The following is a 27,963-nucleotide window of genomic DNA, read 5'->3' as shown; positions in this document are numbered from 1 at the left end:
TACGTTAATATTGTTTTATGTCGCAATTCGAAAAGGAGAAGTTCGCCAAGTCCGTTGATATTTGGTCCTTACGTCGGTATAGAGCATTTGGTTTCCAAATGCTTTTACGTATACAGTGGTGAAACTATACAGAATGACTGCCCGTTGCCTGTAGTCTCTCCTGTAGTTTAAGGATACGAAGTTCTATGATTACAGTCTTGTTTCCGATCAGCAGATACTTCAGTCTATGGATGTCAACTTTTGTGTAGTAGGTGATGCCTAATACACTATTTTTCCACTGCGACAGCCGATCTATGTCTGGGGAATACTAAATTGCCTAGACCATTGAAACCACAGAGTGGAGTTGCCTTTGGATAGTAAATGATTATATGTAAGTCACAATGGCCTAAGGGCTGACGTTAAGAGAATTCTTATTTTAGCTTATTTTTTGTTACTGTAAAAGGATTTATCTCAAACAGATGTAAACCTTTATAACAACAATTACCATACATATCGCGGGTAAATTACCGTATGTTATGGACAATGAAATAAAAAATTATTCTCATTAAGCCGAAAACAGAAGACGGGTTCAATTATGTAATTATGATTTAATGTATAATCATGTACGACACGCTTTATATTGTAGCAAATACAAAATGAACAATAAATATTATGTTCCACAATCAAGCACATATAGCAGTATTTTAAAATACACAAAGAGCTGTAAATTCAAGAAACAGCTCATTCAAATTTCAATTCACATTTGATGCACCAAATGCATCTAACACGCCACACTGCAAGTTCTGAGTATATCCACTGTCTATCTTATTATTTAACACATTACATAACAAGAATACATAATCATGAAACAAACTGAACAAATGGGAAAAAAAAGAATGGGAAAAAAAAAGAATAATGAATAAACATGAATAAAGATGAAATAATGAAGCAACTAAAATTTGCGTTGTAACAAAATGAAGCGAATAAATGCAAATGAAGCAAATAAAATTACTGAAGAAAATAAATGATAATGAAGCAAATAAATGAAAGAAAATAATATGGGTGGGTGGGAGTGGCAATTTCAAGAACCGACTGCTACAACGACGTGTCGACAACTGTGAAGATATTTGGTGAGAAAAAAGTTCGTAACTATAGTGCGTAGTAATTTGTAAACAAGTACAAAACTAACCAATCAGAAAAGAGTTAAGGAAATCACTAGCATGATGTCATGTGAAAACAAGGACCAATAGAAAAGAGCGTTTCATTCTAATAATTAAATAATTTTATTGTTGATAAAATGTAATAAATTATTCTCATTAAGCCGAAAACAGAAGACGGGTTCAATTATGTAATTATGATTTAATGTATAATCATGTACGACACGCTTTATATTGTAGCAAATACAAAATGAACAATAAATATTATGTTCCACAATCAAGCACATATAGCAGTATTTTAAAATACACAAAGAGCTGTAAATTCAAGAAACAGCTCATTCAAATTTCAATTCACATTTGATGCACCAAATGCATCTAACACGCCAACTCCCAGCCCAAAGAAAGCAAAGCATAAGCAAAAAAGAATTTTTTTTTTTTTTTTTTTTTTTTAAAAAATGTCTATCAACAAGACAAAAACTAAATTCTAAACTTACAGATACTGGCATCAAAACACACTTCAAGATCTGTAAATATATACATGTGAAAAAACACATTATATGAATTCTTAAATTTGTACTCAACTTGTCTGTTATAACTATACCAACCCAAATAACTGACCCAATTCTATGATGGTATCACTTACTACCACACATAGAAAGATCCATAAGGAGTAACTTACCTCCTAACATGGACCCCCTTTTCTCCAAAGGAATTTTATTTCCTTTAAGAAGACCCCCCCTAAAAAATGAATTCTTAGCACAGTATCAAATATCACTGTCACTTCAGAATTTCTTCTCAGGAGTCACATACCTCCTTTAAAGACCTAACTGTAAAAGAAAGAATAATTTCTTTAATACAGGAAACCCACCCTCAGAAAGGTTGAACTCTTACATGTAAATCATGTTATATAATATTTATATAAACTGACTGATACCTTATCACTACTTCACAATATATAAACTTAAATAATTTTCTAAAAATAATACCATTTGTAGCAACCAGCCGGCAGACTATCACCAAATTTTATAAAATTGAATTTTACTTAATTAAGTGAGCCACTGTATTGATGAAAAAAAGCCTAAGACGACGTGTGCCTTCTAAGTTTAAGTGTAAACCATCCCTAATTGCAAATAAAGCTCTGACTGGTTGACCAAATTTGAAAAAAGGGCGAAAGGATGAAATAAACTGACAATGCCTTTCAGCACATAATGCCTTTAACTGAGTGTTAATTGCTTTCACTTTCTGACCAGTTGTATCATAATCTAAAGGCCTGGGTAGAATACTGGAAAGTACCAAATATGTGTTGGAGTTATTACGGACAGAGGAGATCAAATCATTGTATGCGCTCATTATCTGACCTTCTGAATAATTTAAAATATCATTTGTACCAACATGTATTATGGTGAAAGGTGTAGAAATTAATGATAAATCATTATTAATTCTGGCAGTGAGGCGAGTAATCCCTATCCCTGGAAAAGCCTTAACACTGGCATGGCGAATTCCTGTCACATGCTTGGCAATGGAATCAGATAGGATTATAACTTGTAAACCTGTAAAAAGAAAGGGAACAAGCTATGAATTCCATTCCAGAATTTGAAATTACATGGAAAACATATTCTTGAGTATGGACAATTTTTCTTCCCATGATAATTCCAAATAGCATTTATAGGCATCAGATTTCCAATCCCTAATAATTGAATATGTTCTGGTAACACATTACGTTGAAAGGCTAATGTCGCAAATCCTCTACGAAAAGAATGAGTGGAAAACTGGGAAGAGTCTAAATCAATTTTGGTTATACATTCCCTAAACTTCTGTTGGAAAAGACGGTAAGTGATACATTTACCACCTGGTAATGAAAAAACAGCTCCCCACTTATTCTCCAAATGTAAATGTTTTAAATTGTTGTAAGCTGTAACTGGACATAACACTGAAGGCAACTTCAATAAAGGAGATATGACCTTTCTTTCTCCAAACTGAATTGTTTTTGACCAGTTGAAATGTACAAGTAAATGATCATCAAAAACTTCAATGCTATCTTTATGTAAAAAATGCCCACTGATTAAGTCTTGTTTTGAAGTAGGTACTAAATTAGATTTCCTAGCTACCAGAAAAAATGCAAATAAAAACAAACACCAATACACTGTATCTGCTGGCTCACTAAAATTAAAAATACCATATATATCTGTCAATATTTTAATGGTGACTGGTTTTGCACGTTTAACAGTATGTTGCTTTAATCTAGTCAAGCCTTTTAAAGATAGATTTAGTAAATACGTATTTACATGTGATATCTCCATTCCTAATATGAAATGTAAAGTCTTTACTCCAGCAATATAATTGCGTATGCTGTCAACTGATTTAAAAGTTCTACTTAAAAACTGTGCATATAACTGTAAAGTGACAGTAGATGCCGGCAAGAACGTAAGATTAAAAAACAAACAAAAAATTAAAAAGGTCTCCCACTGAATTCTCAAATTCTTATTAGTACCTTGAGCAAAGGCTGAAGCTGTAGTCATTTTCAAGTCCTTTCTCAATGACTGTAACTCTGAAAACAAAATGAAACAGCTCCTATGTTACCAATCATGGGAAAATCTGAAACTGTCCTCATTAACCTTTGTTTCACTTAAAGGCCCTGAATGAACTGTTAGTTTGTAGAATTCGTCTTGAAGGACTGATCTAAATGCCACCTAGACAAACAATCTGATAAACGGTTTTTCGTACCTTCAATGTGACATGCTTTCAACTGAAATTCGTTTATAGAAGCTAAGAAACAAATTTCCCGTAAGCATCTTTGCAAAAATTGACACTTTGCTTTGCCTGTATTTACAACTATGCAAGCTGCCATATTATCACAAAAAATGACTACTTTTTTACCTTTCAAATTCGAACACCATAGTTTTTAAACACACTATTACTGCTAACAGTTCTAGTCCACTGATATGTATTCCCAATTCTAATATGAATTTGGGATACTCACAATGAAAAAAATGAGAGCCAAAAACACCACCACAACTGGAAAGACAACTATCTGAAGAAAAAACCTCGTCAGCCTTTGACCACTCTCCATAATCAATTAAAGAGATGCCATTATATAGGGGAAGAAATTTCTCCCACCATACTAGATCTTTTTTAACCTCCTGTGGTATTGGGAAATATTTACCCTTTAGCTGATAACATTCTCTAAGCCAATTCAAAATTCTGTTAATAAATATCCTACTTGAGCGTACACAAGCCCCTACAAAATTTAACTTCCCTAATAGCTTCTGTATCTCTTTTAATGTAGAACTTTTCTTGTGTAACCATTCTTTAATCATAATTTTAATTTCAACTAATTTCTCAGGAGTGACCTGCATAATCATATCCTCACTGTTGAACAAGATACCTAAAAAAAACCATGATTGTAGATGGTGTACAGGCTTTATCTAAAGCCTCTTCTATACCACTATTTAGGAATATTTGCCTTAAAACTGAGAATGCTATTGGAGCAATAACCTTTCTCTCTGCACCTGCAAAATCATCCAAATAATTTAAAACTGCGAATCCCAACCTAAACATCATATAAGCAAAGGCATTAGTTACCCTTTGACATATATGTGCTGCTGATCTCAAACCCATTGAAAGTACAGTATCACAAAATATGTGATTTTTCCATGAAAATGCTACTAAATTGTAATTTGATGGACATATACTAATTTGTCTGTAAGCCCTTTTTAAATCTAGCTTGTACATGAGACAACCTTGACCTTTATTTTTGATTAAGGAAATGAAATCATCTATTTTAGGGAATATAAGTTGAACTTCCTCATTCAAATAACTATCTTTACTTATATAATCATTAATAGCTGAACCATCCTTTGGGAAACTAAGATCTAAAATCACTCTACGTTGAGAAGGATCTGACTTTGGTACTGTGTTGAGTGGAGAAATATGAATGTCTTCTTCAAAAGGGTTTTCTTTAAAGGACCTATGATGGCTTTATGAGAAGCTTCTTTAACCAAATACTTTATCATCTGTTCTGGAATTCTCTGGCTCCTTTATGATTTTTAACTTTAATTTGGTCAGACTGAGACTTGGGGCCCAAATAAACCTATTGGAAAGCCGTATTTCAGTAAATCACAAACTGATTTATCTTTATAATCATATAACATGCGTTTCATGTAATCTGTGTTAACTTTAGTGTTGACAGGAATTTTACATTTTTCAAAATTATATTTTCCAGAATCTTGAACTATTTTATGTATTTCTAATTTTTCTAGTGTGTCATACACCAATGAATTTTTTAACTGCTTACAAATTTTGCAACGATGATGGTGTTTTGTGAAGCAAGTTTTACTATCTGAATTGTTCTTAAAATTAAAGGCTCCTTTTTCTAGGGCTCGTGACCAATATTTAGGAAGAAAAGTGTCTACTATGCTGTCAATAGGTTTAGGTGAGTGCGCATGTCAGGCAGAGGAATGTGGACAGGCCGAAGAACATTCTGGATGGTTCAGCTCTTTATGATCTGTCTGCCAGCAGGTTGCACAAATATGTTTAGCAAGTCTCATTTTCCCTTTATGAGTTAACATATGCGACATTTTGTGATCACATTTATTCCTTTGAAATTTGGAGCAGAACCATAAATTTTCAGTATCAGAACTACTGCCTACTGAAGTCTTGACCTTACTTGAACTTGAAGAATCTGTAGATCTAAATTTAGTCCTATATCTTGACAAAACAGCATTTTCTACGTAATGAAATTCACTATCCCATTTTTTATGACCCAGTTCTATTTCCCTTAAGACCGCAGCATACAAAGTTCTGATAACTGAAAACTCATAGGCACTGCTCAAATACATGAGACGCTTTAAAAATTCTAATCTACCATTTCTTTCTTTTTTTGAAATTTTTGCACTAGAAATTATTTCTAATTCACCGGCTACAAATAAATTCATTTCTAACTTATTAAATTCAATGCTACGACTAACAAAATTAAATCGTAAGTGAGCTTGTGGATACTGTTGTTTATTCTTAACAGAATCTGACGACTTTGATTTGATTCCAGATTTTTTCTTTTTACTCTTTTTCTTCTGCTTTTTCTTTGCATTATCAGAACTAGAATGAGATGAAGTACTACTTGAATCACTAGAACTAGAACTGGAGTCAGTATCTGAATCATCTGTGGAAGATTCAGAACTACTGTCAGAGTCATTGTCTATCACTCCTAATTTTTTGAGTTCCTTTTTGGCTCGTTTTTTAAGACCCGGGATATTTCTCAAAGTGTCTATAGTGAAATGTTCCCTACCTTTGTCTTTTGTGTAACTCTGTTTCTTTGTTTCGGACGACGTATGGCCTCTTTTATGTTTCGTCTTTTTCTCCTGCTCAGTCTGTATATCGTCACTCGTAGTCGTACTAGTCGAAGCCCGACTTCTACCGGGGCTCAAATGTTTCTCTAGTTTTGACACGGATTTTTCCTTCTCTTCGACCTCCCGTCGTAAGTCTTCAATCTCCTTGTGTTTTTGTAATTGTTTCTCCTTCTCTTTGAGGAGTGCTAACCTTTTTTGAAGCCTTACTTTTTCTTCTTCTTCTGCCAAAAGTGAAAATGAAACAGTACCGGAAATATCGCTTTGCTCATGGTCACCAGACGCAGGATAATTTTCATCTAGCGAGCGTTCGATGACATCTTCCTGGGGCTCCGATGGGAGTTCTACAATTTTCAACGGAGACCCTTTACCATATTCGTGTAAATGTCTGTAGTTCATATCAGCTTTTGGTCTCTCAGAACGTCTATTCTCCGCCATGCTTCCGTACAAAGTATAAAATAAAGTTCACAGAAGGCAAACAGCCACACAAACACATGTATACACCGTCTAATTGTCCAAATAATCCTGTATGAAACCTCTTGCACTTCTTTTACATGATTGATGTAAATAATCTCCAAACTTTTTATAAACTATTTTCTAATGGCGGGCCACAGTAAAGACCCTCGGTGAATATAACAATTTCAAGAACCGACTGCTACAACGACGTGTCGACAACTGTGAAGATATTTGGTGAGAAAAAAGTTCGTAACTATAGTGCGTAGTAATTTGTAAACAAGTACAAAACTAACCAATCAGAAAAGAGTTAAGGAAATCACCAGCATGATGTCATGTGAAAACAAGGACCAATAGAAAAGAGCGTTTCATTCTAATAATTAAATAATTTTATTGTTGATAAAATGTAATAAATATTCGTTGAAATGTTATTGTGTGCTACTTCGATAGAGCGCATTTTCGGGGATATTCACTTTACATTCCGCATGGTGAGTCTCGTAAACATTTTTTGGGAAAAACATATACGTGCATCAACTATTAAAAATATATTTATTTAAAACCTTTAGCCTGCTCGTGGCAAGTGATTCTGCGATTGCGACCAGTGCAGACCAGGGTCAGTCTGCACATTCGTGCAGTTTGATAAAGGTCTGCACTGTTCGCTGTTCAGACAGTAAATTTTAAGTGGACACCCCCTTGAATAATAAGTGGTACTGTCCAAATTGAATGATGGACAACTCCATTTTAGAAATTTAGCAGGGTAAAGGTTAATATTATGTTTTGAGTAAACACACATGACGGTGGTATTCATCCCTTATTTTATACAACTAGAGGGCGATAAAATATTGTAATACGGAATATTTCAACCAGTTAAATGACCGATGCTGAAAATGTACTGAAATTACGCCATGAAATAGTTATCTGAATAATCTTGTGGTAAAATTATTTATCGTCATAACAACGTCTGTTTATAGAGACGAATGGAAAGTATTAATAACATGAAATTCTAAAAATAACTTTCTACTCAATCAAATGTCTGTTCATTTAATCTCTACTATCGTTGGAGGCGGACATTTTTAAATCGCCTACTGTCAGTTGTTGATTATCTGAAAAAAAAAATGAATTATGCGCTTGCAGGAGAAAATACGTCACGTAAGACAAAGATGTGGATAAATGAACTCATGAGATATCTCTTATATAGCTTTCCTGCCGAGTATAAGTATCAATTACTTACTAATAAGGAAGGTATCCTTATGTATTGAGAAGATATATTTTCTGCGGTGGCGGAATCATGAAAAGATAATAATTTTTGTAAACAAACATCATTCTTTCCCAATTATTGTGATCGTTCATATGTTATGTCTGTTATATATATACATGCGATTGTGTATAATGCTACAATGCGTTTAATCAATAGTTTACGGACCTTGTGTTTGGGTAAGCCTCTTATTTCTTCCGTCTTAACGGATATATAGATATTTTTGTTTCGATGGTATTCTCAGACATTTTTTATATATATTGTTCCCCACGATCTGTTGCACTTTTAAATCATTTTACCAAACAGTCATGCCACTGGTTAAAAGAGGCACTTATCATTACACCAATATCTTGACTATTTAATACCGATAGGAAAGGGTAATCCACAGACAAGTGAATAATTTAGTAGTAATTAGAAATTAAGTTGTATTATTGGTTAAGCCACACCTACTCAAATTTCATTCTTTTAAATACACCAGCACAGATTTTGATTTTCGCGTCTTAAGCAATGGAGAGAAAAAAACCTGGATGCCTTCTGGGCATTATTTCGGGCGTTGGCTGGCAAGTGGGCAGAATCCACCGACCTTACTTATGCGAATGGAAGACTTCTTCACATGACGACCTTAATAGGGTTTGAACCCACTGTGTTGAGGACATGTGATTTAAGTCAGCAGCCTTAGCCATTCGGCAGTATAGGTCCCTGCTGACAGCGTTTAAGGTGAAATGCGCCTAATTTGAAGTTATTGGGTTCCGTATCGACATTTTGTTAAATATAAAATTCAGCATATTCCTCATAGAATGCGTATTTTACTTTTTTGATATTTCTGTAACGTTTTCCTCTGCAAACCGTTAAAAACGGCCATTGACGTCCATTTTTAGCTCGACTGTTCAAAGAATAGTGAGCTATTGGACTCACCCATGCGTCGGCGTCGGCGTCTGCGTCGGCGTCCCGATTTGGTTAAAGACAAAGAAAATCTCCTATATAAGTGACCCCCCCAAATACCAGACTTTTTAATCCCCAATATACAAGATCCTGTCTGGTCCAGTCTGATAAGGGTCCATAAAACCCCTGTAGACTTGACATGTAGCCTAATTATTGTCAGAGAATCAAAAATTTTATTGCCTACAGGTAAATTGGTTATTTCCTGTGTTTTGCATTTTATTAATTGAAATGCTGTTGTTTTTTAAGTCTTTTTTCAGCATGTACACAAAATTATTTTAATTGATAAGATACTAATTTTGATTGCTCAGTCATGTTGAGTAATGTCCTGGCCAATTAAATTATAACTCTTATAGCAAAGCATTTCTCACTATAAAATAATTATTCAAAACTTAATAAGAGAAACTACAAGTTTGTTTATTCAAAGATTATGATCTTTTTATCAAAAGTAACAAAATAAAAACGAAAAAAAAAGATAATTGCTGGATTTTATTAGAAATTAAAGAAGCGTTCAGTTGCATTTTTAACAGATAAAGAAGGTATATAGACAGAAGGATGTTATATATTAAAAATGCTTAATTCCTGTAATGTTGTCTAAATAATGTTAACTTTCTTTTATGTATAATAAAATCCAGCAATAAAGATATATCATTGTTCAAAATACACAATAATTTATTACTTCTAAAAGCTATGTGCCTGAATGCATTTTTTACATTTTTGATAATAAAAACAGCAATAATGAGATGTAATTGTTAAAAAACTTGATTATTAAAAATATGATAAAACACTGTTGTATCTTATCACTTTCTTAATTTAACCCTAATTCAATCAAGCTTTCTAAACTCGTTATAAAGGTGAGAACTGATTTGCTATAAAGTGAGAAATATCACCTGCAATTTATTTACTGCACAGTAGCTATACAGTAGCTTATTATGCAAAGTTTTACAAAGTTTACAATACAAAGTTTTATTTTATTTCTTCCAGAAGGTCAGAGACCCATGAGGAATAACAAAGCATATATACAAATATGGCGATACAGTAAATATGATATAACCAAAAAACATCATAACATATATAACATAACATGTGATTATATGAGTAAATTATCACTTTTAGACATGTGTTCTACAAAAACGGGGTCAACAAATTAACACAAATACATCTTATGTACTATAAATACAAGTTCTTGTGTTATAAAGTTCTTTACAAGTGAGTATAACTGACCAGAAATATATGTTTCTAGCTGATGTAAGAAAATAAACGGTCAACATTACCACATGCAAGTTATATCTTCCTTTACGATTACAACATGTTATTGTATTTAATCTAACCTAGTCACATTTTTAGAAGTTCATAGACTAGTTTAAACGAAAAGTATGCATCAAATATACATAGATGATTACAAACAACGAAACATTATTAACTAATAAGTGGAAACGAGAACAATATATGGAAAATTATCCATTTTCGCTTGACCTTGTTCGAAAATCGAAAAGTTTGCAGCAAGATCAAGCTATGGTGATAATACACGTAGTAACAAAATACATATATACATCCTGAAGTAGACATATTTCAAAATATAGAGACTCTACCATTATAAAAAATATTCCCATATACTTGGTCTTATTATATGACGTAAGACCTAGCAAGGAATCATTACTTTATATCAATGTAAAATGTTTGACATTTAAATATAATGTAATCATTGATTACGATTATAGTTTTGTTTGATGTAAAATTCAAATTATTCGTTATTATATAATATACTGCTTCTTAGGCTAAATGCCTTGCAAATATAGTTTCCCAGCTTTTTTATGGTATGTTCATTATCATTGTTGAGCAAGTCTACAAGTTTCTGCATATTTGGGCGTTTCCAATAGTACATAGGTATATATCTCTTTCGTAAAACATTGAATATTTTACATTCTAGCATAAAATGATATTCGTCTTCGAAAAAATATTGCAAGCACTGCATTTTCTTTCAATCAACGGCGTGCTTACAGGTTTGGACCATCGACAAGTTTCAATAGCGAGCCTATGTGACGTAACTCTTAATTTTGTTAAACTGGTACGAAATTTTCTTAGGTTTAAAATGTCTAAATATGGTTGGAAAGTAAAACTTGATATATATTTATAAAATGTGGCTCTGCTTGAGTCAGTTAATCTACCAGACCAGTTTTGTAAGAACTGATGTTTAATTCTTTGTTTAACATTACATAAAAACAGCTCGGCATTTCCCAAATCTTGAAAAAACCAAGCATCATAGAATCCAAGAGTACATAGTAAATCTTTTAACAAGGAACACCAATTTTTCTTATTTGGGTTAATTTCAACGTCGTCTTTCAGCATAAAATAAACCTTTTTAGTATATTTATTTTCATTCCTTTGTAATAACTTTACCCAAAATTTAATTATGTTAAAAAATCTATGACACTGAAACGGCATTCTACCCAGCTCTCCATAAATAAAGTCATTCTGAGTGTTTTTCTTTACTCCAAGTAAACGCTTACAAAACTGTAAGTGAACACTTTCTATCTTAGAACCATGATTAAAACCCCAAACTTCACTTCCATAATTAAGAATAAGTGTAATGAGTTTGTCAAATAATTCTAATCTATGTTTAACAGATATTTGCGTAAATTTATATAAGTATTTGTTCATCTTTAAAGATAGCCTTTAAGGCTTGACCGCTGAGTGTACTTTGTGCCTCAGAGAAAGAACCACCGGTGGTGAACACAATACCTAAATGTACAAACTTATTTATTATTTCAACTTCCTGATTATTATAATAAAAACAAAGATTTGCAGGTAAACGACCACCCTTTCTGAAAACCATAATTTTTGTTTTTAATGTGTTAACAACTAATTTCCATCTTTTACAATATTCTGATAAAACTTCTAAACTATTTTGCAGCTCAGCACTGCTGTTTGCAAATATCACTATATCGTCAGCATATAATACTAAAAATACTTTGAACATGTGCACATCTATGCCAGAAAGGCCATTTTTTTTATAAAACTGTCTTCTATGTCATTTAAAAACATGGAAAATAGAAAGGGAGATAAACATTCGCCCTGTCTAACTCCCACCATGCAATCAAAAGAGTTACTTAACTTATTACAGTATTTCACCTTAGACTTGACTGCAGAATAAATGGATCTAAGTATCTCTAATATATTTCCTCTGATTCCAAGTTTTATAAGTTTTGACCACAAATTATCTCTAACTACATTGTCAAAGGCTTTACTAAAATCAATAAATGCACAATATAACTGCTTATTGCTATTAATCATATGCGTAATAAGTCCATGTAAAACAAAAATGTTATCTGTTGTACCCATATTTGGTCTAAAACCCGACTGAGCCTCAACATAAACTGAGTACTTCTCAGCCCATTCTGATAACCGGTTGTTTAAAATTCGTGTAAAAAGTTTTCCTAATGTACTTAATAAAGTAATGCCTCTATAATTACTTTCATCATTGATGCTTCCCTTTTTATGTAAGGGTACAACAAAACCTTCAGACCAGCTCTCTGGAAAGTATCCAATTTCAAATATTTTATTAAAAAGTGACAACAAAAAGGGTGTTAATACATGTTTTCCATGAATGAAAAACTCGTTTAAATACATATCTGGTCCACCACTTTTATTTAAATTTAACTGGCTAATAGCTTTTAATAATGATTGTTCACTAATAGGTACATTTAATTCTTCAAACATTGTACTGAATTCATCACGTTCATATCGTTCAATAAAGTACATAATATCTTCGTCGGGTGTAAAGAAATGATCATCAGGGTATTTTACAGATTTAAAATATTGCTCGAAAATATCCAAAGAAATGTTAGATTGCTTAATTCCGGCAGACTTTTTAAGCATATTCCAGTATAATTTTGCGTTTTTATGTTTAGCCTCTGCTAATTTTTGAGTTTCTCTTTTATCGTGATCAGTTCTACACCTTCGGGTACAATTTTTATATTCAGATCTAGCATTAACCATATTTATTCTATTGTTTTCAGATTTATCTAATCTATATATATTTAACATTCTATAAAAAATACATCATTTTTCATAACATTCATTTGTATACCAATTTTTACCATAATTTACATTTGTATGATCATTTGATGTGCATTTACTTGAAGTACGCTTAAATAAAGGGGACGCAACTCCATCAACAATGTATGCTAATTCATCTATACAAGAATCAATATCATTCTTACAGGTAGATTTAACAACATTATTATTAAAAGCTTCAAGTTTACTGATGGTCTCTAAAGAGGACAGCCCCTCAATATAGTCATCTTTCCGTTCACTAGTCCAAACATATTTATCTTTCACATACCCACTTTCCTCACAAGTAATTTCGATGTTCGATATAGTTTTATTAAAAGCTAGCGTAAAGTCAATAAGACAGTGATTCGATAATATATTTGGATCGGAAACTTTAAACATATCGATATACGAAAATAAATTCTGTGTACCAATAACATAGTCAACGACACTTGAACCTCTATGACCTACAAAAGTATAACGGCCAATATAGTTATCATCACCTACCCGACCGTTTAAAATGCGCAGACCGGTCTGTTTGCATAATTCTAATAGCATTTTACCGTTATTATCTAAATGCCCAATATCTTGCGAATATCGTTTCATCTCTGTATCTGTTACATAATCTTGTGGTAAAAAATCTATATGAACATTATTGTCATCTAACACAAAATCAGGACAATTTGAGGTATGCGCGTTCATGTCTCCACAGAGTAACAGGTTAAAACCATTTTCATATTCAACATGTAACTCTAAAATAAGATCTAACAGTCTATCAAATGTATGCGAGTCTATCATAGATTGTCGACTACTATTTTCAGGTACAACATAACATAAACAAATAAATAAATCATTTTGAAGTGATAACTTGGAACCTTTAATTTTTATACATAAAATATCATCCTCGCTTTTGAAAACAAGTGTATCTGTACAAACAAAATCATTTCTAACATACACGATAATACCCCTCGATGCCCGTTTTGCTGTTGACTTATTCTCTGTTCTGTTTAAAACAAAATACTCAAAGTTATCTACATGTAAACTGCAAAATTCATTTCCCCAGGTTTCTGTAAATAAAACAATGTCATGCTTGGAAAAGAGTTCCTTCATCTCCGGGGAATCTAATTTATTTTGACGTCTTGTAACAAGACCTTGAACGTTCAGCAACGCACACCTAAGCGAGACCTTCTGATCGTTGGCCTAATGTCCTAGATTGTCACCCACAGTCGGGGAAAACCCAACACTACCTTCTTCCTGACTTTGAATAGTTCTATTTATAGATCCAGGAAAACCCCGATCTTTACTATGGTCTTTGTTACGCACCGAGCTCCCACTCTGCCGTCTGTGGTATGGATTTGCTGAACTTGAGCGCTTCTCAGAGCGAGACACAGCACGTGAAACACGTGCGCGCCCACGCACAGGTGATGTGTTATTACTAGTAACTGTTGTAGGCGAATTATGTTTGTTTACCCAGTTTGAATGCCCTAGATCACTGACACTATGTACAGATTTGAGAATGGTGTTACCCTGATTTTTGTTACACTCTGCAGTATTCTCGGATGATGGAACGTCAGTAAATACGTGGACGGGCTCAATAATCATTTCTGGCGTTATTTTGGGAGCAGCACCCGCCGTTGGCAAAAGCTCAGTTAGCTCTATGGTTTGCGATGTATTTAAAGGGGTATCAGATGTGCAGGTGTTCAAAGGAGGCATGGACAACGTATCCTCCATAGAGAGCATCTGACGGCTGTGTTCTTTGGGAGGTTGGACAGTGGTTGGTTGATACATGATCATGGGCGATGGAGGGATTGTATATGAACTCGTTTCACCTTGAGGATTTACCTGTAACTGTGAACTGGTGATCTGTGGTAGCAGACCTATCGAATGTGGGAGGTCTTGAATCGGATAGGTTATAACCGGCGTGTGCGTTGGATTCATAGGGGATTTTACCTGGCCTGATATGCAAGGCTGGTGAGAGACCATAGACTCCATAGGGGTTTCAACCCGTTGGGTTACAGTTTTTGGAACGTTATTGCTAACAGGACAAGATTTATATGACATATCTTGAGGTGACTGGTGTGACAACCCATCACGGGGTTGTATCTGACTTGTGGCCAAAGATGGCTGTAATGGCCCAGAATTTGGCATAGAAAATGAACTTGGATTTGGAAAATTATTCCTGGGATCTATATAACAGGGAGCTGGGTATGCCACACTATCAGATATTGAGCTGGGTGGAGGTAAGTCACTTTTCGTATTTGAACTTGCACCGTTGTGTTGGTATATGTTTACCTGACTGCTAGTGGGCTGTGTTTGAACATGATTACATGCCGGTGGTAGATTAGGGCTTTCTCTTTGGTTACCTATTTTATTACTGGCCTGTTCTAGTAGAGGCAGTCTGCTAGCCCGTAAGTACCTGTTCCAGTCTGGGAATTCATCGCATACCAATCTGCCGTCTTGAATAAGTTTGGCCGGATACACGATCTGCACCTTTGATCTTGGAGACTGACTCTTTAGTTGTTTGTATTGTGGCCATAATCTACTTCTGGCCGCCTGTATTTCTCGTGGAAGGTCGAGGTCAATGGAAAATGGTGTTCGTTTCAACATTGTGACCTTACTCATTATCTGCTCAGTATCACAGAAGTCCCGAAAATTAACAATAATTGGTCTATTTTTCTGATTGTTTTGGTTTCGTTGAACTCGCTGTCCTAATCTATGTGCACGAGTAATATATATTTGAGCAGGGTCAATGTCAAGGTGATTTTCCATAAAGTCGCGGATAAGGGCGAAACTGTTCTCACCGGTATTTTCTGCGAAACCCCTAAATATGAGGTTATTCCTTCTCGACCTGGCCTCCAGATCAATAGATTTATACGCCAAAATGTTCATGAAGTCTAGTTGCTGATTTTGAATATTTGTCACCTGTGACAGCCTCTCGTTCATGTTACTCATGGCATGCTGAAACTTCACTATGCTGCGGCTGCAGTTGACCTGTTCATTCCTGATGAATATGAGTTCATCGAACATATGAATCATTTTATTGTCTAATGTGCTATTAACAAAATCTTGACGGGTAATGTCTCTGGATGGAAAATTTTCGAACTCACCACTTTCCCGCTCCTCCAAGATTTCAAATCTATTTTGAGTTATTAATCCAAACTCACTATTCCGCTCCATTTTCGCTTTATATAATATCCGCAAACGAAGGAAAATTGTCAAATAAAACTTTTTAAAATGTAAATATGGCTTAAATCGACTGATTTCAGTCTTTTTCAATTTCAATTTTTTTTAGTGAGCGAAAACATGACTACACTGTCCGCCATATTTAATTGATTCTGATATTTAATTATAATAAACAGAAGCAAGTCTACCAATGGTCCTGACTTGTGTATTGGCCCTTATCGCCAATACGCAGACCTTATCATCTCCATAGGCCACATACCAGGCATACCAGAATCAGTGTCTTTAAGGTTTTGTATATAAGCTGGTATCTCAGTAACCACTTGTGGGAATGGATTGAAACTTCACACACTTATTCACTGTGATAAACTGACCTACATTGCACAGGTTCCATTACTCTGTTTTGCTTTTTTACAAAATTATGCCCCTTTTTGGACTAAGAAATTCTTGGTTAAGGTTTTGTATGCAAGCTGGTATCTCAGTAACCACTTGCGGGAATAGATTGAAACTTCACACACTTACTCACTGTGATAAACTGACCTACATTGCACAGGTTCCATAACTCTATTTTTCCCTTTTACAAAATTATGCCCCTTTTTCGACTTAGAAATTCTTGGTTAAGGTTTTGTATGTAAGCTGGTATCTCAGTGACCACTTGTGGGAATGGATTGAAACTTCACACACTTATTCACTGTGATAAACTGACCTACATTGCACAGGTTCCATAACTCTATCTTGCTTTTTTACAAAATTATGCCTCTTTTTCGACTTAGAAATTCTTGGTTAAGGTTTTGTATGTAAGCTGGTATCTCAGTACCCACAAATGGGAATGGACTGAAACTTCACACACTTGTTCACTGTCATAATTTGACATGCACTGTGCAGGTCCCATAACTCTATTTTGCATTTTTTCAAAATTATGCCCCTTTTTCTGACAGCAGTTTTTGGTTAAGTTTTTGTATGTAAGCTGGTATCTCAGTATCCACTAATGGGAATGGATTGAAACTTTTCAAACTTGTTAACTGTCATGATCTGATATGCACTGTGTAAGTCCCATAACTCTACTTTGCATTTTTTTCAAAATTATGCCCCTTTTTCGACTTTGCTGTTTTTGGTTAAGTTTTTGTATGTAAGCTGGTATTTCAGTATCCACTTATGGGAAAGGATTGAAACTTCACACACTTGGTCACTGTCATGAGCTGATAAGCACTGTGAAGGTTCCATAACCCTTTTTCCCATTTTTACAAAATCATGCCCCTTTTTCGACTTTTGTATTCATTCAATTGACAAGGCTGTTGAATAGTCGAGCGTTGCTGTCCTCCGACAGCTCTTGTTGATGAACTGCTATTTCACGTCCGCACAATTGAGTGTTTTTTCCAGTATCTCCTCTTTTTTTCGATAAATCTACTATTTCATTTTTAGCTCGATTATTCAAGAGAATAGTCTAGCTATTCTACTCACCCTGGCGTCGGCGTCACACCTTGGTCAAAGTTTTGCATGCAAGTACATACAGCTATCATTTGAAGGCATATAGCTTTGAAACTTATTTTTTCTTTTTCTAGGTCAATTACCAACCTCACTGGGCCAAGTTCCATAACTCTGACATGTATTTTGAGCAAATTATGCCCCCTTTTCAGTTTTGGACTTAGAAAATCCTGGTTAAAGTTTTACATGCAAGTTACTATCTCCAAAACTAATGCAGATATTGAATTGAAACTTCACATATGTCTTCGAGGTTATAAAACTAGTTGATAGCATCAAGTCCCATAACTCTGACCTGCATTTTGGCCAAATTATGTCCCCTTTGGACTTAAAAAATCCTGGTTAAAGTTTTGCGTGCAAGTACATACAGCTATTATTTACAGGCATATAGATTCGAAATTTTTTTTTTAGTTTAAACATATTTATTCCATATATATGTACATGTAGTTACATAAGCATATATTACATCTGTATAGACAGGATTAGAATTTTTTTTTTCATTTTCTAGATCAATTACCAACCTCACTTGGTCAAGTCCCATTACTCTGACATGTATTTTAGGCAAATTATGCCCCCTTTTGGACTTAGAAAATTCTGGTTAAAGTTTTACATGCAAGTTACTATCTCCATAACTAATGCAGATATTGAATTGATGCCTTGGGGTTATAAAACTAGTTGAAAGCATCAAGTTCCATAACATTTTGGTCAAATTGTGTCCCTTTTTGAACTTTAAACTCTTTTGATATTTTAACATTTTTGGTAATATTTTCCTGCTTCTGGGACAATATTTCGAATAGTCGAGCTTGGCTGTCTTACGGACAGCTCTTGTTCTGAGTACAGTAACAATTAAATCAAAAACCCTTTAAAACTCTGCTACCTTCGGCGAAATCATTTCGGTGTTGATTTTAATGTTTAGATTATATTCAATTTAAGAAAATGCGACAAAGTTGACAGCGCATTAACCTTTCCCTGAATTATAGATAAACGGACAGACAGACTACGGAAGCTTAGAAGGGCCTTCAGTTGTGAGAAAATGTTTTCACAAGTGCCGAAAATTAAGGCGAGATCCCTAAAACTTTAAGGTTTTTTCGCGTTGAAATTTCCGCATTGGTTCGAACTTTTCAAACAAATTGATTTGAATCTTCGTACAAAGACAGAAAGATTTTATTTTTCGTATTATTATTGTCGAGAAGTTGTACTTAATTACATCGCGGAAAAATCTTTGCGCGATATTGATAAGATATTTGCCTTTCTCGCCAAAAGTACTCGCATTGAAGTAATTCATTTCTAACATCTCGACTTCAGCTTATTGCAATGAAAAACACTTTTAACATTTCGTACATTTTTTATCGACATGGTTTCCTATTCATCTTTCAAAATAAGTCACACGTTCCATATTGAGTGTCTCTATACCTTAACATTACATTTGCTTTTATCCTTCCCACAGGGGTATGGATAAACTGCGTTGTCCGTCGTCCGTGTTTCAGTCCGGTTGGAGCCTTATCAGAGACATGTCACTGTTTGGAGTATTTAAAATAAAATATGGTAGAAATGTTAATTGCTAAAAGGAAATGCCACCTTGCAAGTTTCAGTCAGATTGTCTGTGAAAGACAATGTTTATCGCCCTTACTACATCTATATATAGTACAAATTTAGTGTTTTTATTCCAATTTCCGTCCGTCCAAAGCCATACCTAAAATATGGTTTAGACTATTTTTATGAAAATGGTAGCAATGTAAACTGAGGTAAGGAAATGCGATCATGCAAGTTACAGCCAGATGAAACGAGTTAATGCCCCTTGTACTAATATACACATATTACTTATGGAGAGTTTTATTGTCTTTCTATCCACCTGGAACCATATCTAAGACATTGTAAGGGGTATTTCAATAAAACATGGTAAAAATTTTGACTGCCATTGGTAAATGCGGCACTGCACCAGAATAGTGCCCTTAGTACTTGTATAATGTTTACTATATATGACATTTCTTTGCAAATGGGATGTTGCAACCAAGTTTTGTACATATCAAACTTTCTTGACTGAGGTACGCGTTCTGATCACTGGGGTCAACGACAATGTCACCGTTACTAAATATAGAAAACTTGTTTTCTCACAAAAATGAGATAAGCAGACCAAATCTGCTAGCTGTGTAGCCTTAAAAAAGAGCAACGTATATTTGAGCGGAATTTGGTACCTTGGGTCAAGGTCACTGTTACTAAATTATAGGCAAAGGATTCAGTCAAAAATCGGAAGCATGGGAATCTACACTGTAAAGCCCGAATTCTCGATTTTCATTAAACCAATCCGAAAAATCTTTGACCTGATTGTCATAATTAACATATTATAAAACAAGAGCCGTCACAGGAGATAGCGCTCTTGCTAATTTCGATGCTGGATAGTGACATTGAGCACATTTGAGGAAGCTGGAGCTGTGTTTAATGACTCTAATCCGGATGAAGCTTAAGCTTGTGTCAAATGTATTTAGTAATAATAGATATAGAGATAGTGTATCAAAACATTAGATAAGTATAAAAGGGACATAATTCTTGGAATATTTCTGCAAGAGTAATGTCCCATGTTTCATATCATGTGACTAATAATGTGAAATAACTACTTCAAGTTTGAATCACTGAGATAGAGCAAAAGTATGTATACATCACAACTTTAACCTGAAATTCTAAATAAAAAGCGGGTATAACTCATAATATACCGGTGTAAATGCTGACCTTATGACATATGATGTAGGTGATGATGTGGAACAACCATTTTAAGTTTGAATCAAATCCATTTAGTAACAACAGAGATATGATGAAAAAGCTTTAAAATTAAACTAAAGTTCTAAGCAAAAAGGGGGCATAATTTATGAAATATTGGTGTAATGGTTATGGCCCTTATGTCATATGATGTTGGTGATCATGTGAATCAACTATTTAAAGTTTGAATCAAATACGTTTGGTACTAACAGAGATAGAATGACAGTGCATCAAAACTTTAACCTGAAATTTTAAGTATAAAGGTAGATCATTCATAAATCATTGGCGCAAGTGTTATGGCAGTTGTGTTAAATGATGTGGAACAATTGTTGTTAGTGTTTTTAATCAAACTCTTTCTATAACAACAAAGATACGATGGAAATGCATCAAGATTCCAAGATTTTATTTACATTCTGCACAAGTCCCACAATAATGGGAAACATCAGCATAGCACACAATATAACATCATGATAAAACATCACGTGTAACAATGGAAAACGGCTACTTAATTGTAGTTAATTAACAAGTATAATGTGTAGCCTTTGTGTTTTATACAGAATTAATATAATCATTTGAACAACATATCTATTTACAAGAAGAAAAAGAAAAAAGAGGAGAGATATGACAGGAGGCCCAAGGGGGCTGATACGCTCACCTGTTTGACCTAATTATAACATACATGTATATACTGTATGTACTACAAAAAAAAGTATATACGTCAGACATAGGCGATCACAACAATTTCTGTACATTTGTGTATATGCAGTGTGTGAGAGTGTTGCAAAGCTTAAGTATAGTGTTTTCAAATATTGTGTCATTAGTTAATTTGTTTTGAAATAATCCATGATTTTCTCACAGAATAAGCTTAGCTTTTTAAGTGAAATTACATTTTCGCTTGATACTAAATTAACAAATTTGAACATACTTGGACGTATTCTTATATGTCTCTCTATGTATTTAACTCTGTAGTTTTCAAATATTGGGCACAAAAACAGGTAGTGATATTCATCTCCTAATTCTCTGCAGTTTGTACATACACGTTCGTTAACGGGTAAATTTTGCCACCGACCTGTTTCAATAGGAAGTCTATGGTTTCTCGTTAGAAAAGATATTATTTTTTTACACTGATTTAAGGGCAACTTGTCAATTGATATAGTACGTTTAAAATAGGTCTTTATATATTTGTAAATATTTGTGCTAGACGTTTGGTTTATTTCAGCCTGCCAGGTCTGAATAAAAATATCTTTTAATTTTTGGTATGTTGCTGTCTTAAGCCATTTGCTACTATTAAAACTTTGACTATACCACACCCCAGAAAAACCTGCCTCACAAAGATATTGTTTAATGTTTTCAAGCCATTGGCACTTTATTTTATTTTCTGATTGTAGCTCTAATAGTACTGTGTAAACTTTGGAAGCGAGTTTAGTGTTATCGCTGCTATTAATATTATCAATAATTCTTGCCCAATAAGTAATAACTCTGTTATGTATATCAATTTTTAGCGGAAGCACCCCAGTCTCACCATAAATCATATAAGATGGTGTGGACTTTTTAAAGTTAAAGATGTATTTGTAGTACTTGAGTTGCACCTTTTCGAGAACATCCGTGTTACCATAGCCCCAAATTTCGCTTCCGTAGAGTAAAATAGGTTTTATGGTTTTTTCAAACAATTCTATCTGCAAGTCGAATGGTAAGGCGAGTGATTTCACCTTTTTCAACAATGCAAACATGGCTTTATTAGCTTGTTCAGCAATATGGATTTTTGACTTGTAAAAAGAACCACTTTTACTAAAAAATAAACCTAGGTATTTGTAGTTATCAACCGTTTCTAAGGCATTTGTACCTATAGTAAATACTTTATGTTGCCTTGGTCGGCCTTTACTAAAGACCATAATTTTAGTTTTGGTAGTATTTATGTTCAATTTCCATTCATCACAGTATATTTTAAATTTATCTAGAGCTATTTGCAGGTCAGTCTCACTGTCACTAAAGATAACTGTATCGTCTGCATATAAGAGTATAAAGAGTTTCAAATATAAATGAGTTTCTTCAGTTGATGTATTTAAATTTATTCCATTTACACCACTTGCATTCAAATGCTGTTCAAGATCGTTCAAATATATTGAGAAAAGAAAAGGTGACAGATTTTCACCCTGACGTACTCCAATGAGACAATCGAAAAATGAAGAAGATCCCTCTGAAGTTAAGACTTTAGATTTTATATTTTGATACAGACTTTTTATAACGTTCAGACATTTGCCATTTATATTTTCTTAATAAGTTTTTGCCATAGGCCTACTCTCCAAACTGAGTCAAAAGCTTGTTTGAAATCCACAAAGCAACAAAAAAGTTTTTTCTTGTTCGCCTGAACTATGTCAATGAGACTTTTAAGGATAAAAATATTGTCAACTGTTGAATAACTTTTTCGAAATCCTGCTTGAGTTTCATGTATCAGGTTATTTTTGTCAGCATATTTTGTAAGTCTGTTATTCAAGATACATGTGAAGAGTTTACCAAAACAACTTAACAAAGATATCGGGCGATAATTTTCAGGCGATTCTGGGCTACCTTTGTTTTTATAGATAGGTTTAATATGTCCAATGGTCCAACTTTCTGGAATAATACCGTGATCAAAAACTAGGTTGAATAACTTTTTATATACATGTATCATAGAATGAACTGTATATTTTATATGTTCATTAATAATTTCATCGCAACCTGGTGACTTGTTATTTTTTAATGTTTTAACAGCATCTAGTATTTCTTTTTCTGTTATCGGGACATTTATTTCCTCATTGTTGTTAACGTTAGCGGTTTCTGACATATTTTCGTCGCTACTGTTTTCAGTGTCGATTAAGTTTTCATTTAAGTCTTTAAAATATTCATAGAAGTCGTTCAATTTTGCTGTTTTTTCATTTTGAGTAGATTTTCCATTTATAATATTCCAGTATTGCTTAGGGTCAGCGTACTTTAGATTTCGCAATTTATGTATTCTATTTGCATTATAGTCATTTTTTGCTTTTCTTAACGCACATTTATATTGTTTGCTGACTGATTTCAACATATCTTTGAAATATTGTGTTTTATACTTGTTATAAGTTTTCCTTGTTTTGTGATATATGTTTCTTGCATTATGGCATGATCTGTCAAACCATGGGAAATTATTTTCAATTCTGTTATTATTTCTGTATGTATTTGCTCTATTTTGAATTACTCCAAAAGATTGTTTTGAGCAGTCATTAAAAAGTTTTCCAATATCTGATACTATTTCGTCTATATTGTTTTGTGTCATGTTGTTACAATCTACTATTTCATCGAGTTTCATCTCAATTTCAGAGATTTTAAAAATATCTAAGTTTTCAGCAAACTGCTCAGATTTTTTACTATCCCATAATCGTGCAATTTGTATATTTTGTGTCTGCTGTGGTGCTATATTCTTTGTATTATAAAATTTAGTTCTAAGTGTAGCCTCCAATGGGCAATGCACATCAGAATACAAGTTACAAAATTCATGTACATTAAAATCAACAATATTTTCAAAAACAAAAGAAGACGATATAAAATAATCTACAGTACTGGCATTTTTACATGTCAAAACAGGTTTTAGACAATCGGTCCCCATTCTGCCATTCCATATGAATAAGTCATTATTTTTACACATGTCAATTAATTGATTACCATAGTGGTTAACAACAGTATCTACACAATTTCTGTTTAACGGTACATTACATGTGTTGAAATTTGTCATACTTTCACTTTCCATATTTTCTAAGTATTGTAAATCATACATGTCAGAAATAAATTGGTCTACTTCTACATAATCTATTAAACTTCCACATCTGGCGTTCATGTCGCCAAACAACAGGTAATGTTTACTATTTTCGAAATATCGAAAAATTTCATTTTGAATTTCAAAAAAAAGGATCATTATGGGAATATTTAGAACCTGCTGGAGGTATATATACAATGCCACATTTCAAGTCTTCTGTGCATGTACTGGTATTTACACCGTATAACTCTTTAGAAATTGTGAAAAAGCGGACTAAATTACAGTCACTATTTTCTTCAACTTTTACATATTTATCTATATTTTGCTTAATCAAAATTGCAATACCACCCGATCTATGATTAGACAGTTTCTTTCTATTAAACATATGAACTGTGAACCCAGTAATTACTATTTCATCCGTATCATCAGTTTTTGTTTCCTGTAAACCTACTATATCAAAATCATTAATGTATGACACGAATTCAGGACATCGTAATTTTGAGCTTATTCCGCATACATTCAAAGATAAATATTTTAAACTACCACTGTCTACGTTTCCGTTATAATTACTGTTTTTGTCATTGTTCGTGCAAGAACAGCCGTTTCCCGCTGATCGCTAATCACTGTCACGACCTGCCGACTGGTAATTCATTGAATTCGCACGTGAATTTAATGGGGTTTGGTTAGCATGATTGTCACTATTGTGTCCTTGCTGGGGTGTATTGTTCGGGGGATCTACTGGTGATGGTTGTAGCACAATAATGGGAGGTGGTGAACTGTTTATTTCATTCAGTAGTATGGAAGGCGACTGCTGAGTACACGGCTCCTGTGTTGTTTGTGAATGCATAGACGTTTCGTCATCACTAATAGTGAATTCGATATGCTGCTTTTTGAAAGTTAGCTCCTGTTCAAGCGGTGAAGTGGCCTTTTTCTTTCCTGCATGAGTGGGTCTCTGCGAAGAACCGACCACTGGGGTTCGTGTGTGATCATATCCACTCCGTGAGCCGAATCTATTTTTGGTTTCTATTTGAAAGAAATGTTCTGTTTTCTCGTTGTGTTTGTGATTGTCACTACCTGTCTCGTTTTGTCCTCTCTGTCTGTATCCTTTTTTATAGTGTGTCAAATCAAGCTAAGAACCAGAAACTGAAGTCCCTAAAATCCTACATACAAAGGCAAATAAGAGCCTCCTACTGGTCATACATGGAAAACGTCATCTTTAGCCATGATTCCCAACCTGGTAGAAATAAGAAATTCTATAGCTACATCAAACATAACAAAAAAGAAAATGTCGGCATAGCCCCACTCAAATCAGATGGTTTCACCCATACTGATCCTGTCACTAAAGCAAACATCCTTAATAAGCAATTTGAATCAGTTTTCTCCCCACCTAAGCCCCTAAGCCTTAAACATTTGTGCTCCAAACTGTTAACATCCCCTTCCTCCCTAATGGACCAAATAAATGTGACTCCAGAGGGTGTTGACAAACTCCTTCTTGGCCTATCCCCACATAAAGCGTCGGGGCCAGACGAATTATCCCCCCCGTGTTCTCAAGGAACTTCATCAAGAAATCGCCCCCGTCCTTTGCCACATCTTCAATTTATCCCTAAATATAGGCATTGTCCCTCAAGACTGGAAAAAGGCAACAGTTGCACCAGTCTTTAAAAAAGGTCTCAAATCAAAACCCAGCAACTATCGACCAATCTCTCTGACCTGTATTGCGTCCAAACTCCTTGAGCACATCGTGGTTTCAAATCTTATGTCCTTCTTTGACAAACACAATATTATCAGCCAGTTCCAGCATGGTTTCAGGTCGGGTCATAGTTGCGAAACTCAGCTTATTAATTTTACCCAGGAACTTTATAGTAATTTAGAACAAGGCCAACAAACTGACGTCATCGTAATGGATTTTTCTAAGGCATTTGACAAAGTTGACCATTTGAGGCTAATTTACAAGTTACAATCCCTAGGTGTTAGTCCCCAAATAACTAATTGGGTCAAATCCTTCCTCTCTAATCGTACCCAGAAGGTCGCAGTTGAAGGTCACCTGTCCAGCGAACTTCCAGTCCTGTCTGGAGTTCCACAGGGGTCTGTCCTTGGGCCTTGCCTTTTCCTTGTATACATTAACGACCTGCCTGACTCAGTCAAATGTAAAACCCGTATGTTTGCAGATGACACCATCGTTTACCTCACTGTCAAATCAAATAATGATAGCATAGCCCTTCAAGAAGATCTCCATAAATTAGAAACATGGGAAAGAGTCTGGCAAATGGAATTTAACCCCGACAAATGTGAAGTCCTTAGAGTAAGTAGGAAGAGAAATCCCTTTATATATCCCTACAGGTTACATAATACAGAGTTAAAGTCCACCTCATCAGCTAAATACCTAGGAGTAACTATCTCCAATGACTTGAACTGGTCACAACACATAGAAAACATAACTTCTAAGGCAACCTCTTCCCTTCGATTTATTCAGAGAAATGTCAAGACAGATAACATAAAGGTCAAAGAAGCTGCATACACCACCAATGTCCGCCCACAGCTAGAATACTGTTCAACTGTGTGGCATCCCTGGCAGAAAACCCTCATCCATAAACTTGAACGAGTCCAAAGGTCAGCAGCTAGGTATGTTATGAATGATTACAACTATACAAGCAGTGTAACTGAAATGTTGAAATCCTTAGAATGGAAAACTCTCCACTACCGTAGGTTAAACTGTTCATTACTTTTGTTTTACAAAGTAAGGACCCAGACCGTTGCTATTGACCAAGGTTACTTGTCCCCCATTAGAAACCTGAACTACTTGATCCCTTATTCCAGCACTCAATACTTTGCTAACTCTTATTTCCCTAGAACTATTTGTCTCTGGAACTCCCTCCCCACATCAGTCAAAGCTAGCCCCAGCCTCAGTATCTTTACAGAGAGGCTGGCGGCGGTCACTATGTAATTCTTCCATTCTGTCCTATTTTAACTGTAGCATACTGTCCTTTTATCTTTTACTTTTAATACTGTAATATACTAAATTTCTTTAACAACTGTTTCTCTGACAGCGCCGACCAGTCATAATCGGAAATCGATTGTTGGTTGTAACGATGTAGATGTAGATGTAGATGTGTTTGTGTACACTTTCTGTCTTGCGCCATTGAAATCGTTCTCTTGTGTTTTCCGCGCGTTATGCCTGGTAGCACCGCTGTGCTCATTTGGTCTCTCGCTTTCAGTTTGTGCGTCATACAGGCTTCCATTGATATAGAGTTTATCCCTGACCAATTTCACTTTATTTTGTTCATTTTCTCGCGCTTTTTTCGCGACGCCATATAACAACTTCCGTTTGTTTTCGATTTCTGGTGGAAATTGCTCTGAAACACCATATTGTGTTCCAGCTAACTCCTGGGGCGCTTTCATTCTGACAAGTTCTTTGTCTTTATAAAATGTAAATTTCACACAGATTGGTCGTGGTCGCAAATGTTTACTGTTATATCGACCGAGGCGATGCGCGCGATCCATAGGCAAGCATTTATCAATGCCCATATCTTCTTGGATGAACTTTTGAATTTTTGCCTCGCAATTTTCTCCTGCTGAATTGTTTTCAGTTTCAGGATGGCC

At 34.5% G+C, this 27,963-nt stretch overlaps 3 protein-coding genes across 7 annotated transcripts in view; 1 reads left to right on the top strand and 2 right to left on the bottom strand.

Moving 5' to 3' along the window:
• Positions 1 to 27,963, top strand: part of LOC123563127 (ras-related protein Rap-2c-like) — a 74,202-nt gene that overhangs the window by 13,750 nt on the left and 32,489 nt on the right. The window lies entirely within an intron of this gene.
• LOC123545236 (uncharacterized) lies at positions 539 to 7,336 on the bottom strand. Of its 3 annotated transcripts, none has more exons than XM_045331585.2 (3): positions 6,421 to 7,336; positions 3,628 to 3,684; positions 539 to 1,660 (listed from the first exon to the last, which is right to left on the bottom strand). In XM_045331585.2, exons 1-3 carry the CDS (start codon positions 6,914 to 6,916, stop codon positions 1,614 to 1,616), a joined length of 600 nt encoding a protein of 199 aa, XP_045187520.2. In that variant the 5' UTR covers positions 6,917 to 7,336; the 3' UTR covers positions 539 to 1,613. The 3 variants fall into 3 exon arrangements, with proteins under 3 accessions (XP_045187520.2, XP_053385171.1, XP_053385160.1); XM_053529185.1 differs by lacking the exon at positions 539 to 1,660 and adding an exon at positions 1,716 to 2,686; XM_053529196.1 differs by lacking the exon at positions 3,628 to 3,684 and having other exon boundaries at positions 6,421 to 7,332.
• Positions 22,858 to 24,806, bottom strand: LOC128548841 (uncharacterized). The gene has a single exon (XM_053524356.1). It carries the CDS (start codon positions 24,520 to 24,522, stop codon positions 22,858 to 22,860), a length of 1,665 nt encoding a protein of 554 aa, XP_053380331.1. The 5' UTR covers positions 24,523 to 24,806.

Source organism: Mercenaria mercenaria, chromosome 2, assembly GCF_021730395.1.
Source record: "Mercenaria mercenaria strain notata chromosome 2, MADL_Memer_1, whole genome shotgun sequence".
In the NCBI taxonomy this organism is placed as follows: domain Eukaryota; kingdom Metazoa; phylum Mollusca; class Bivalvia; order Venerida; family Veneridae; genus Mercenaria; species Mercenaria mercenaria.
Note: the sequence above shows the minus strand (reverse complement) of the source record. Positions and strands in the feature narration are given on the sequence as shown.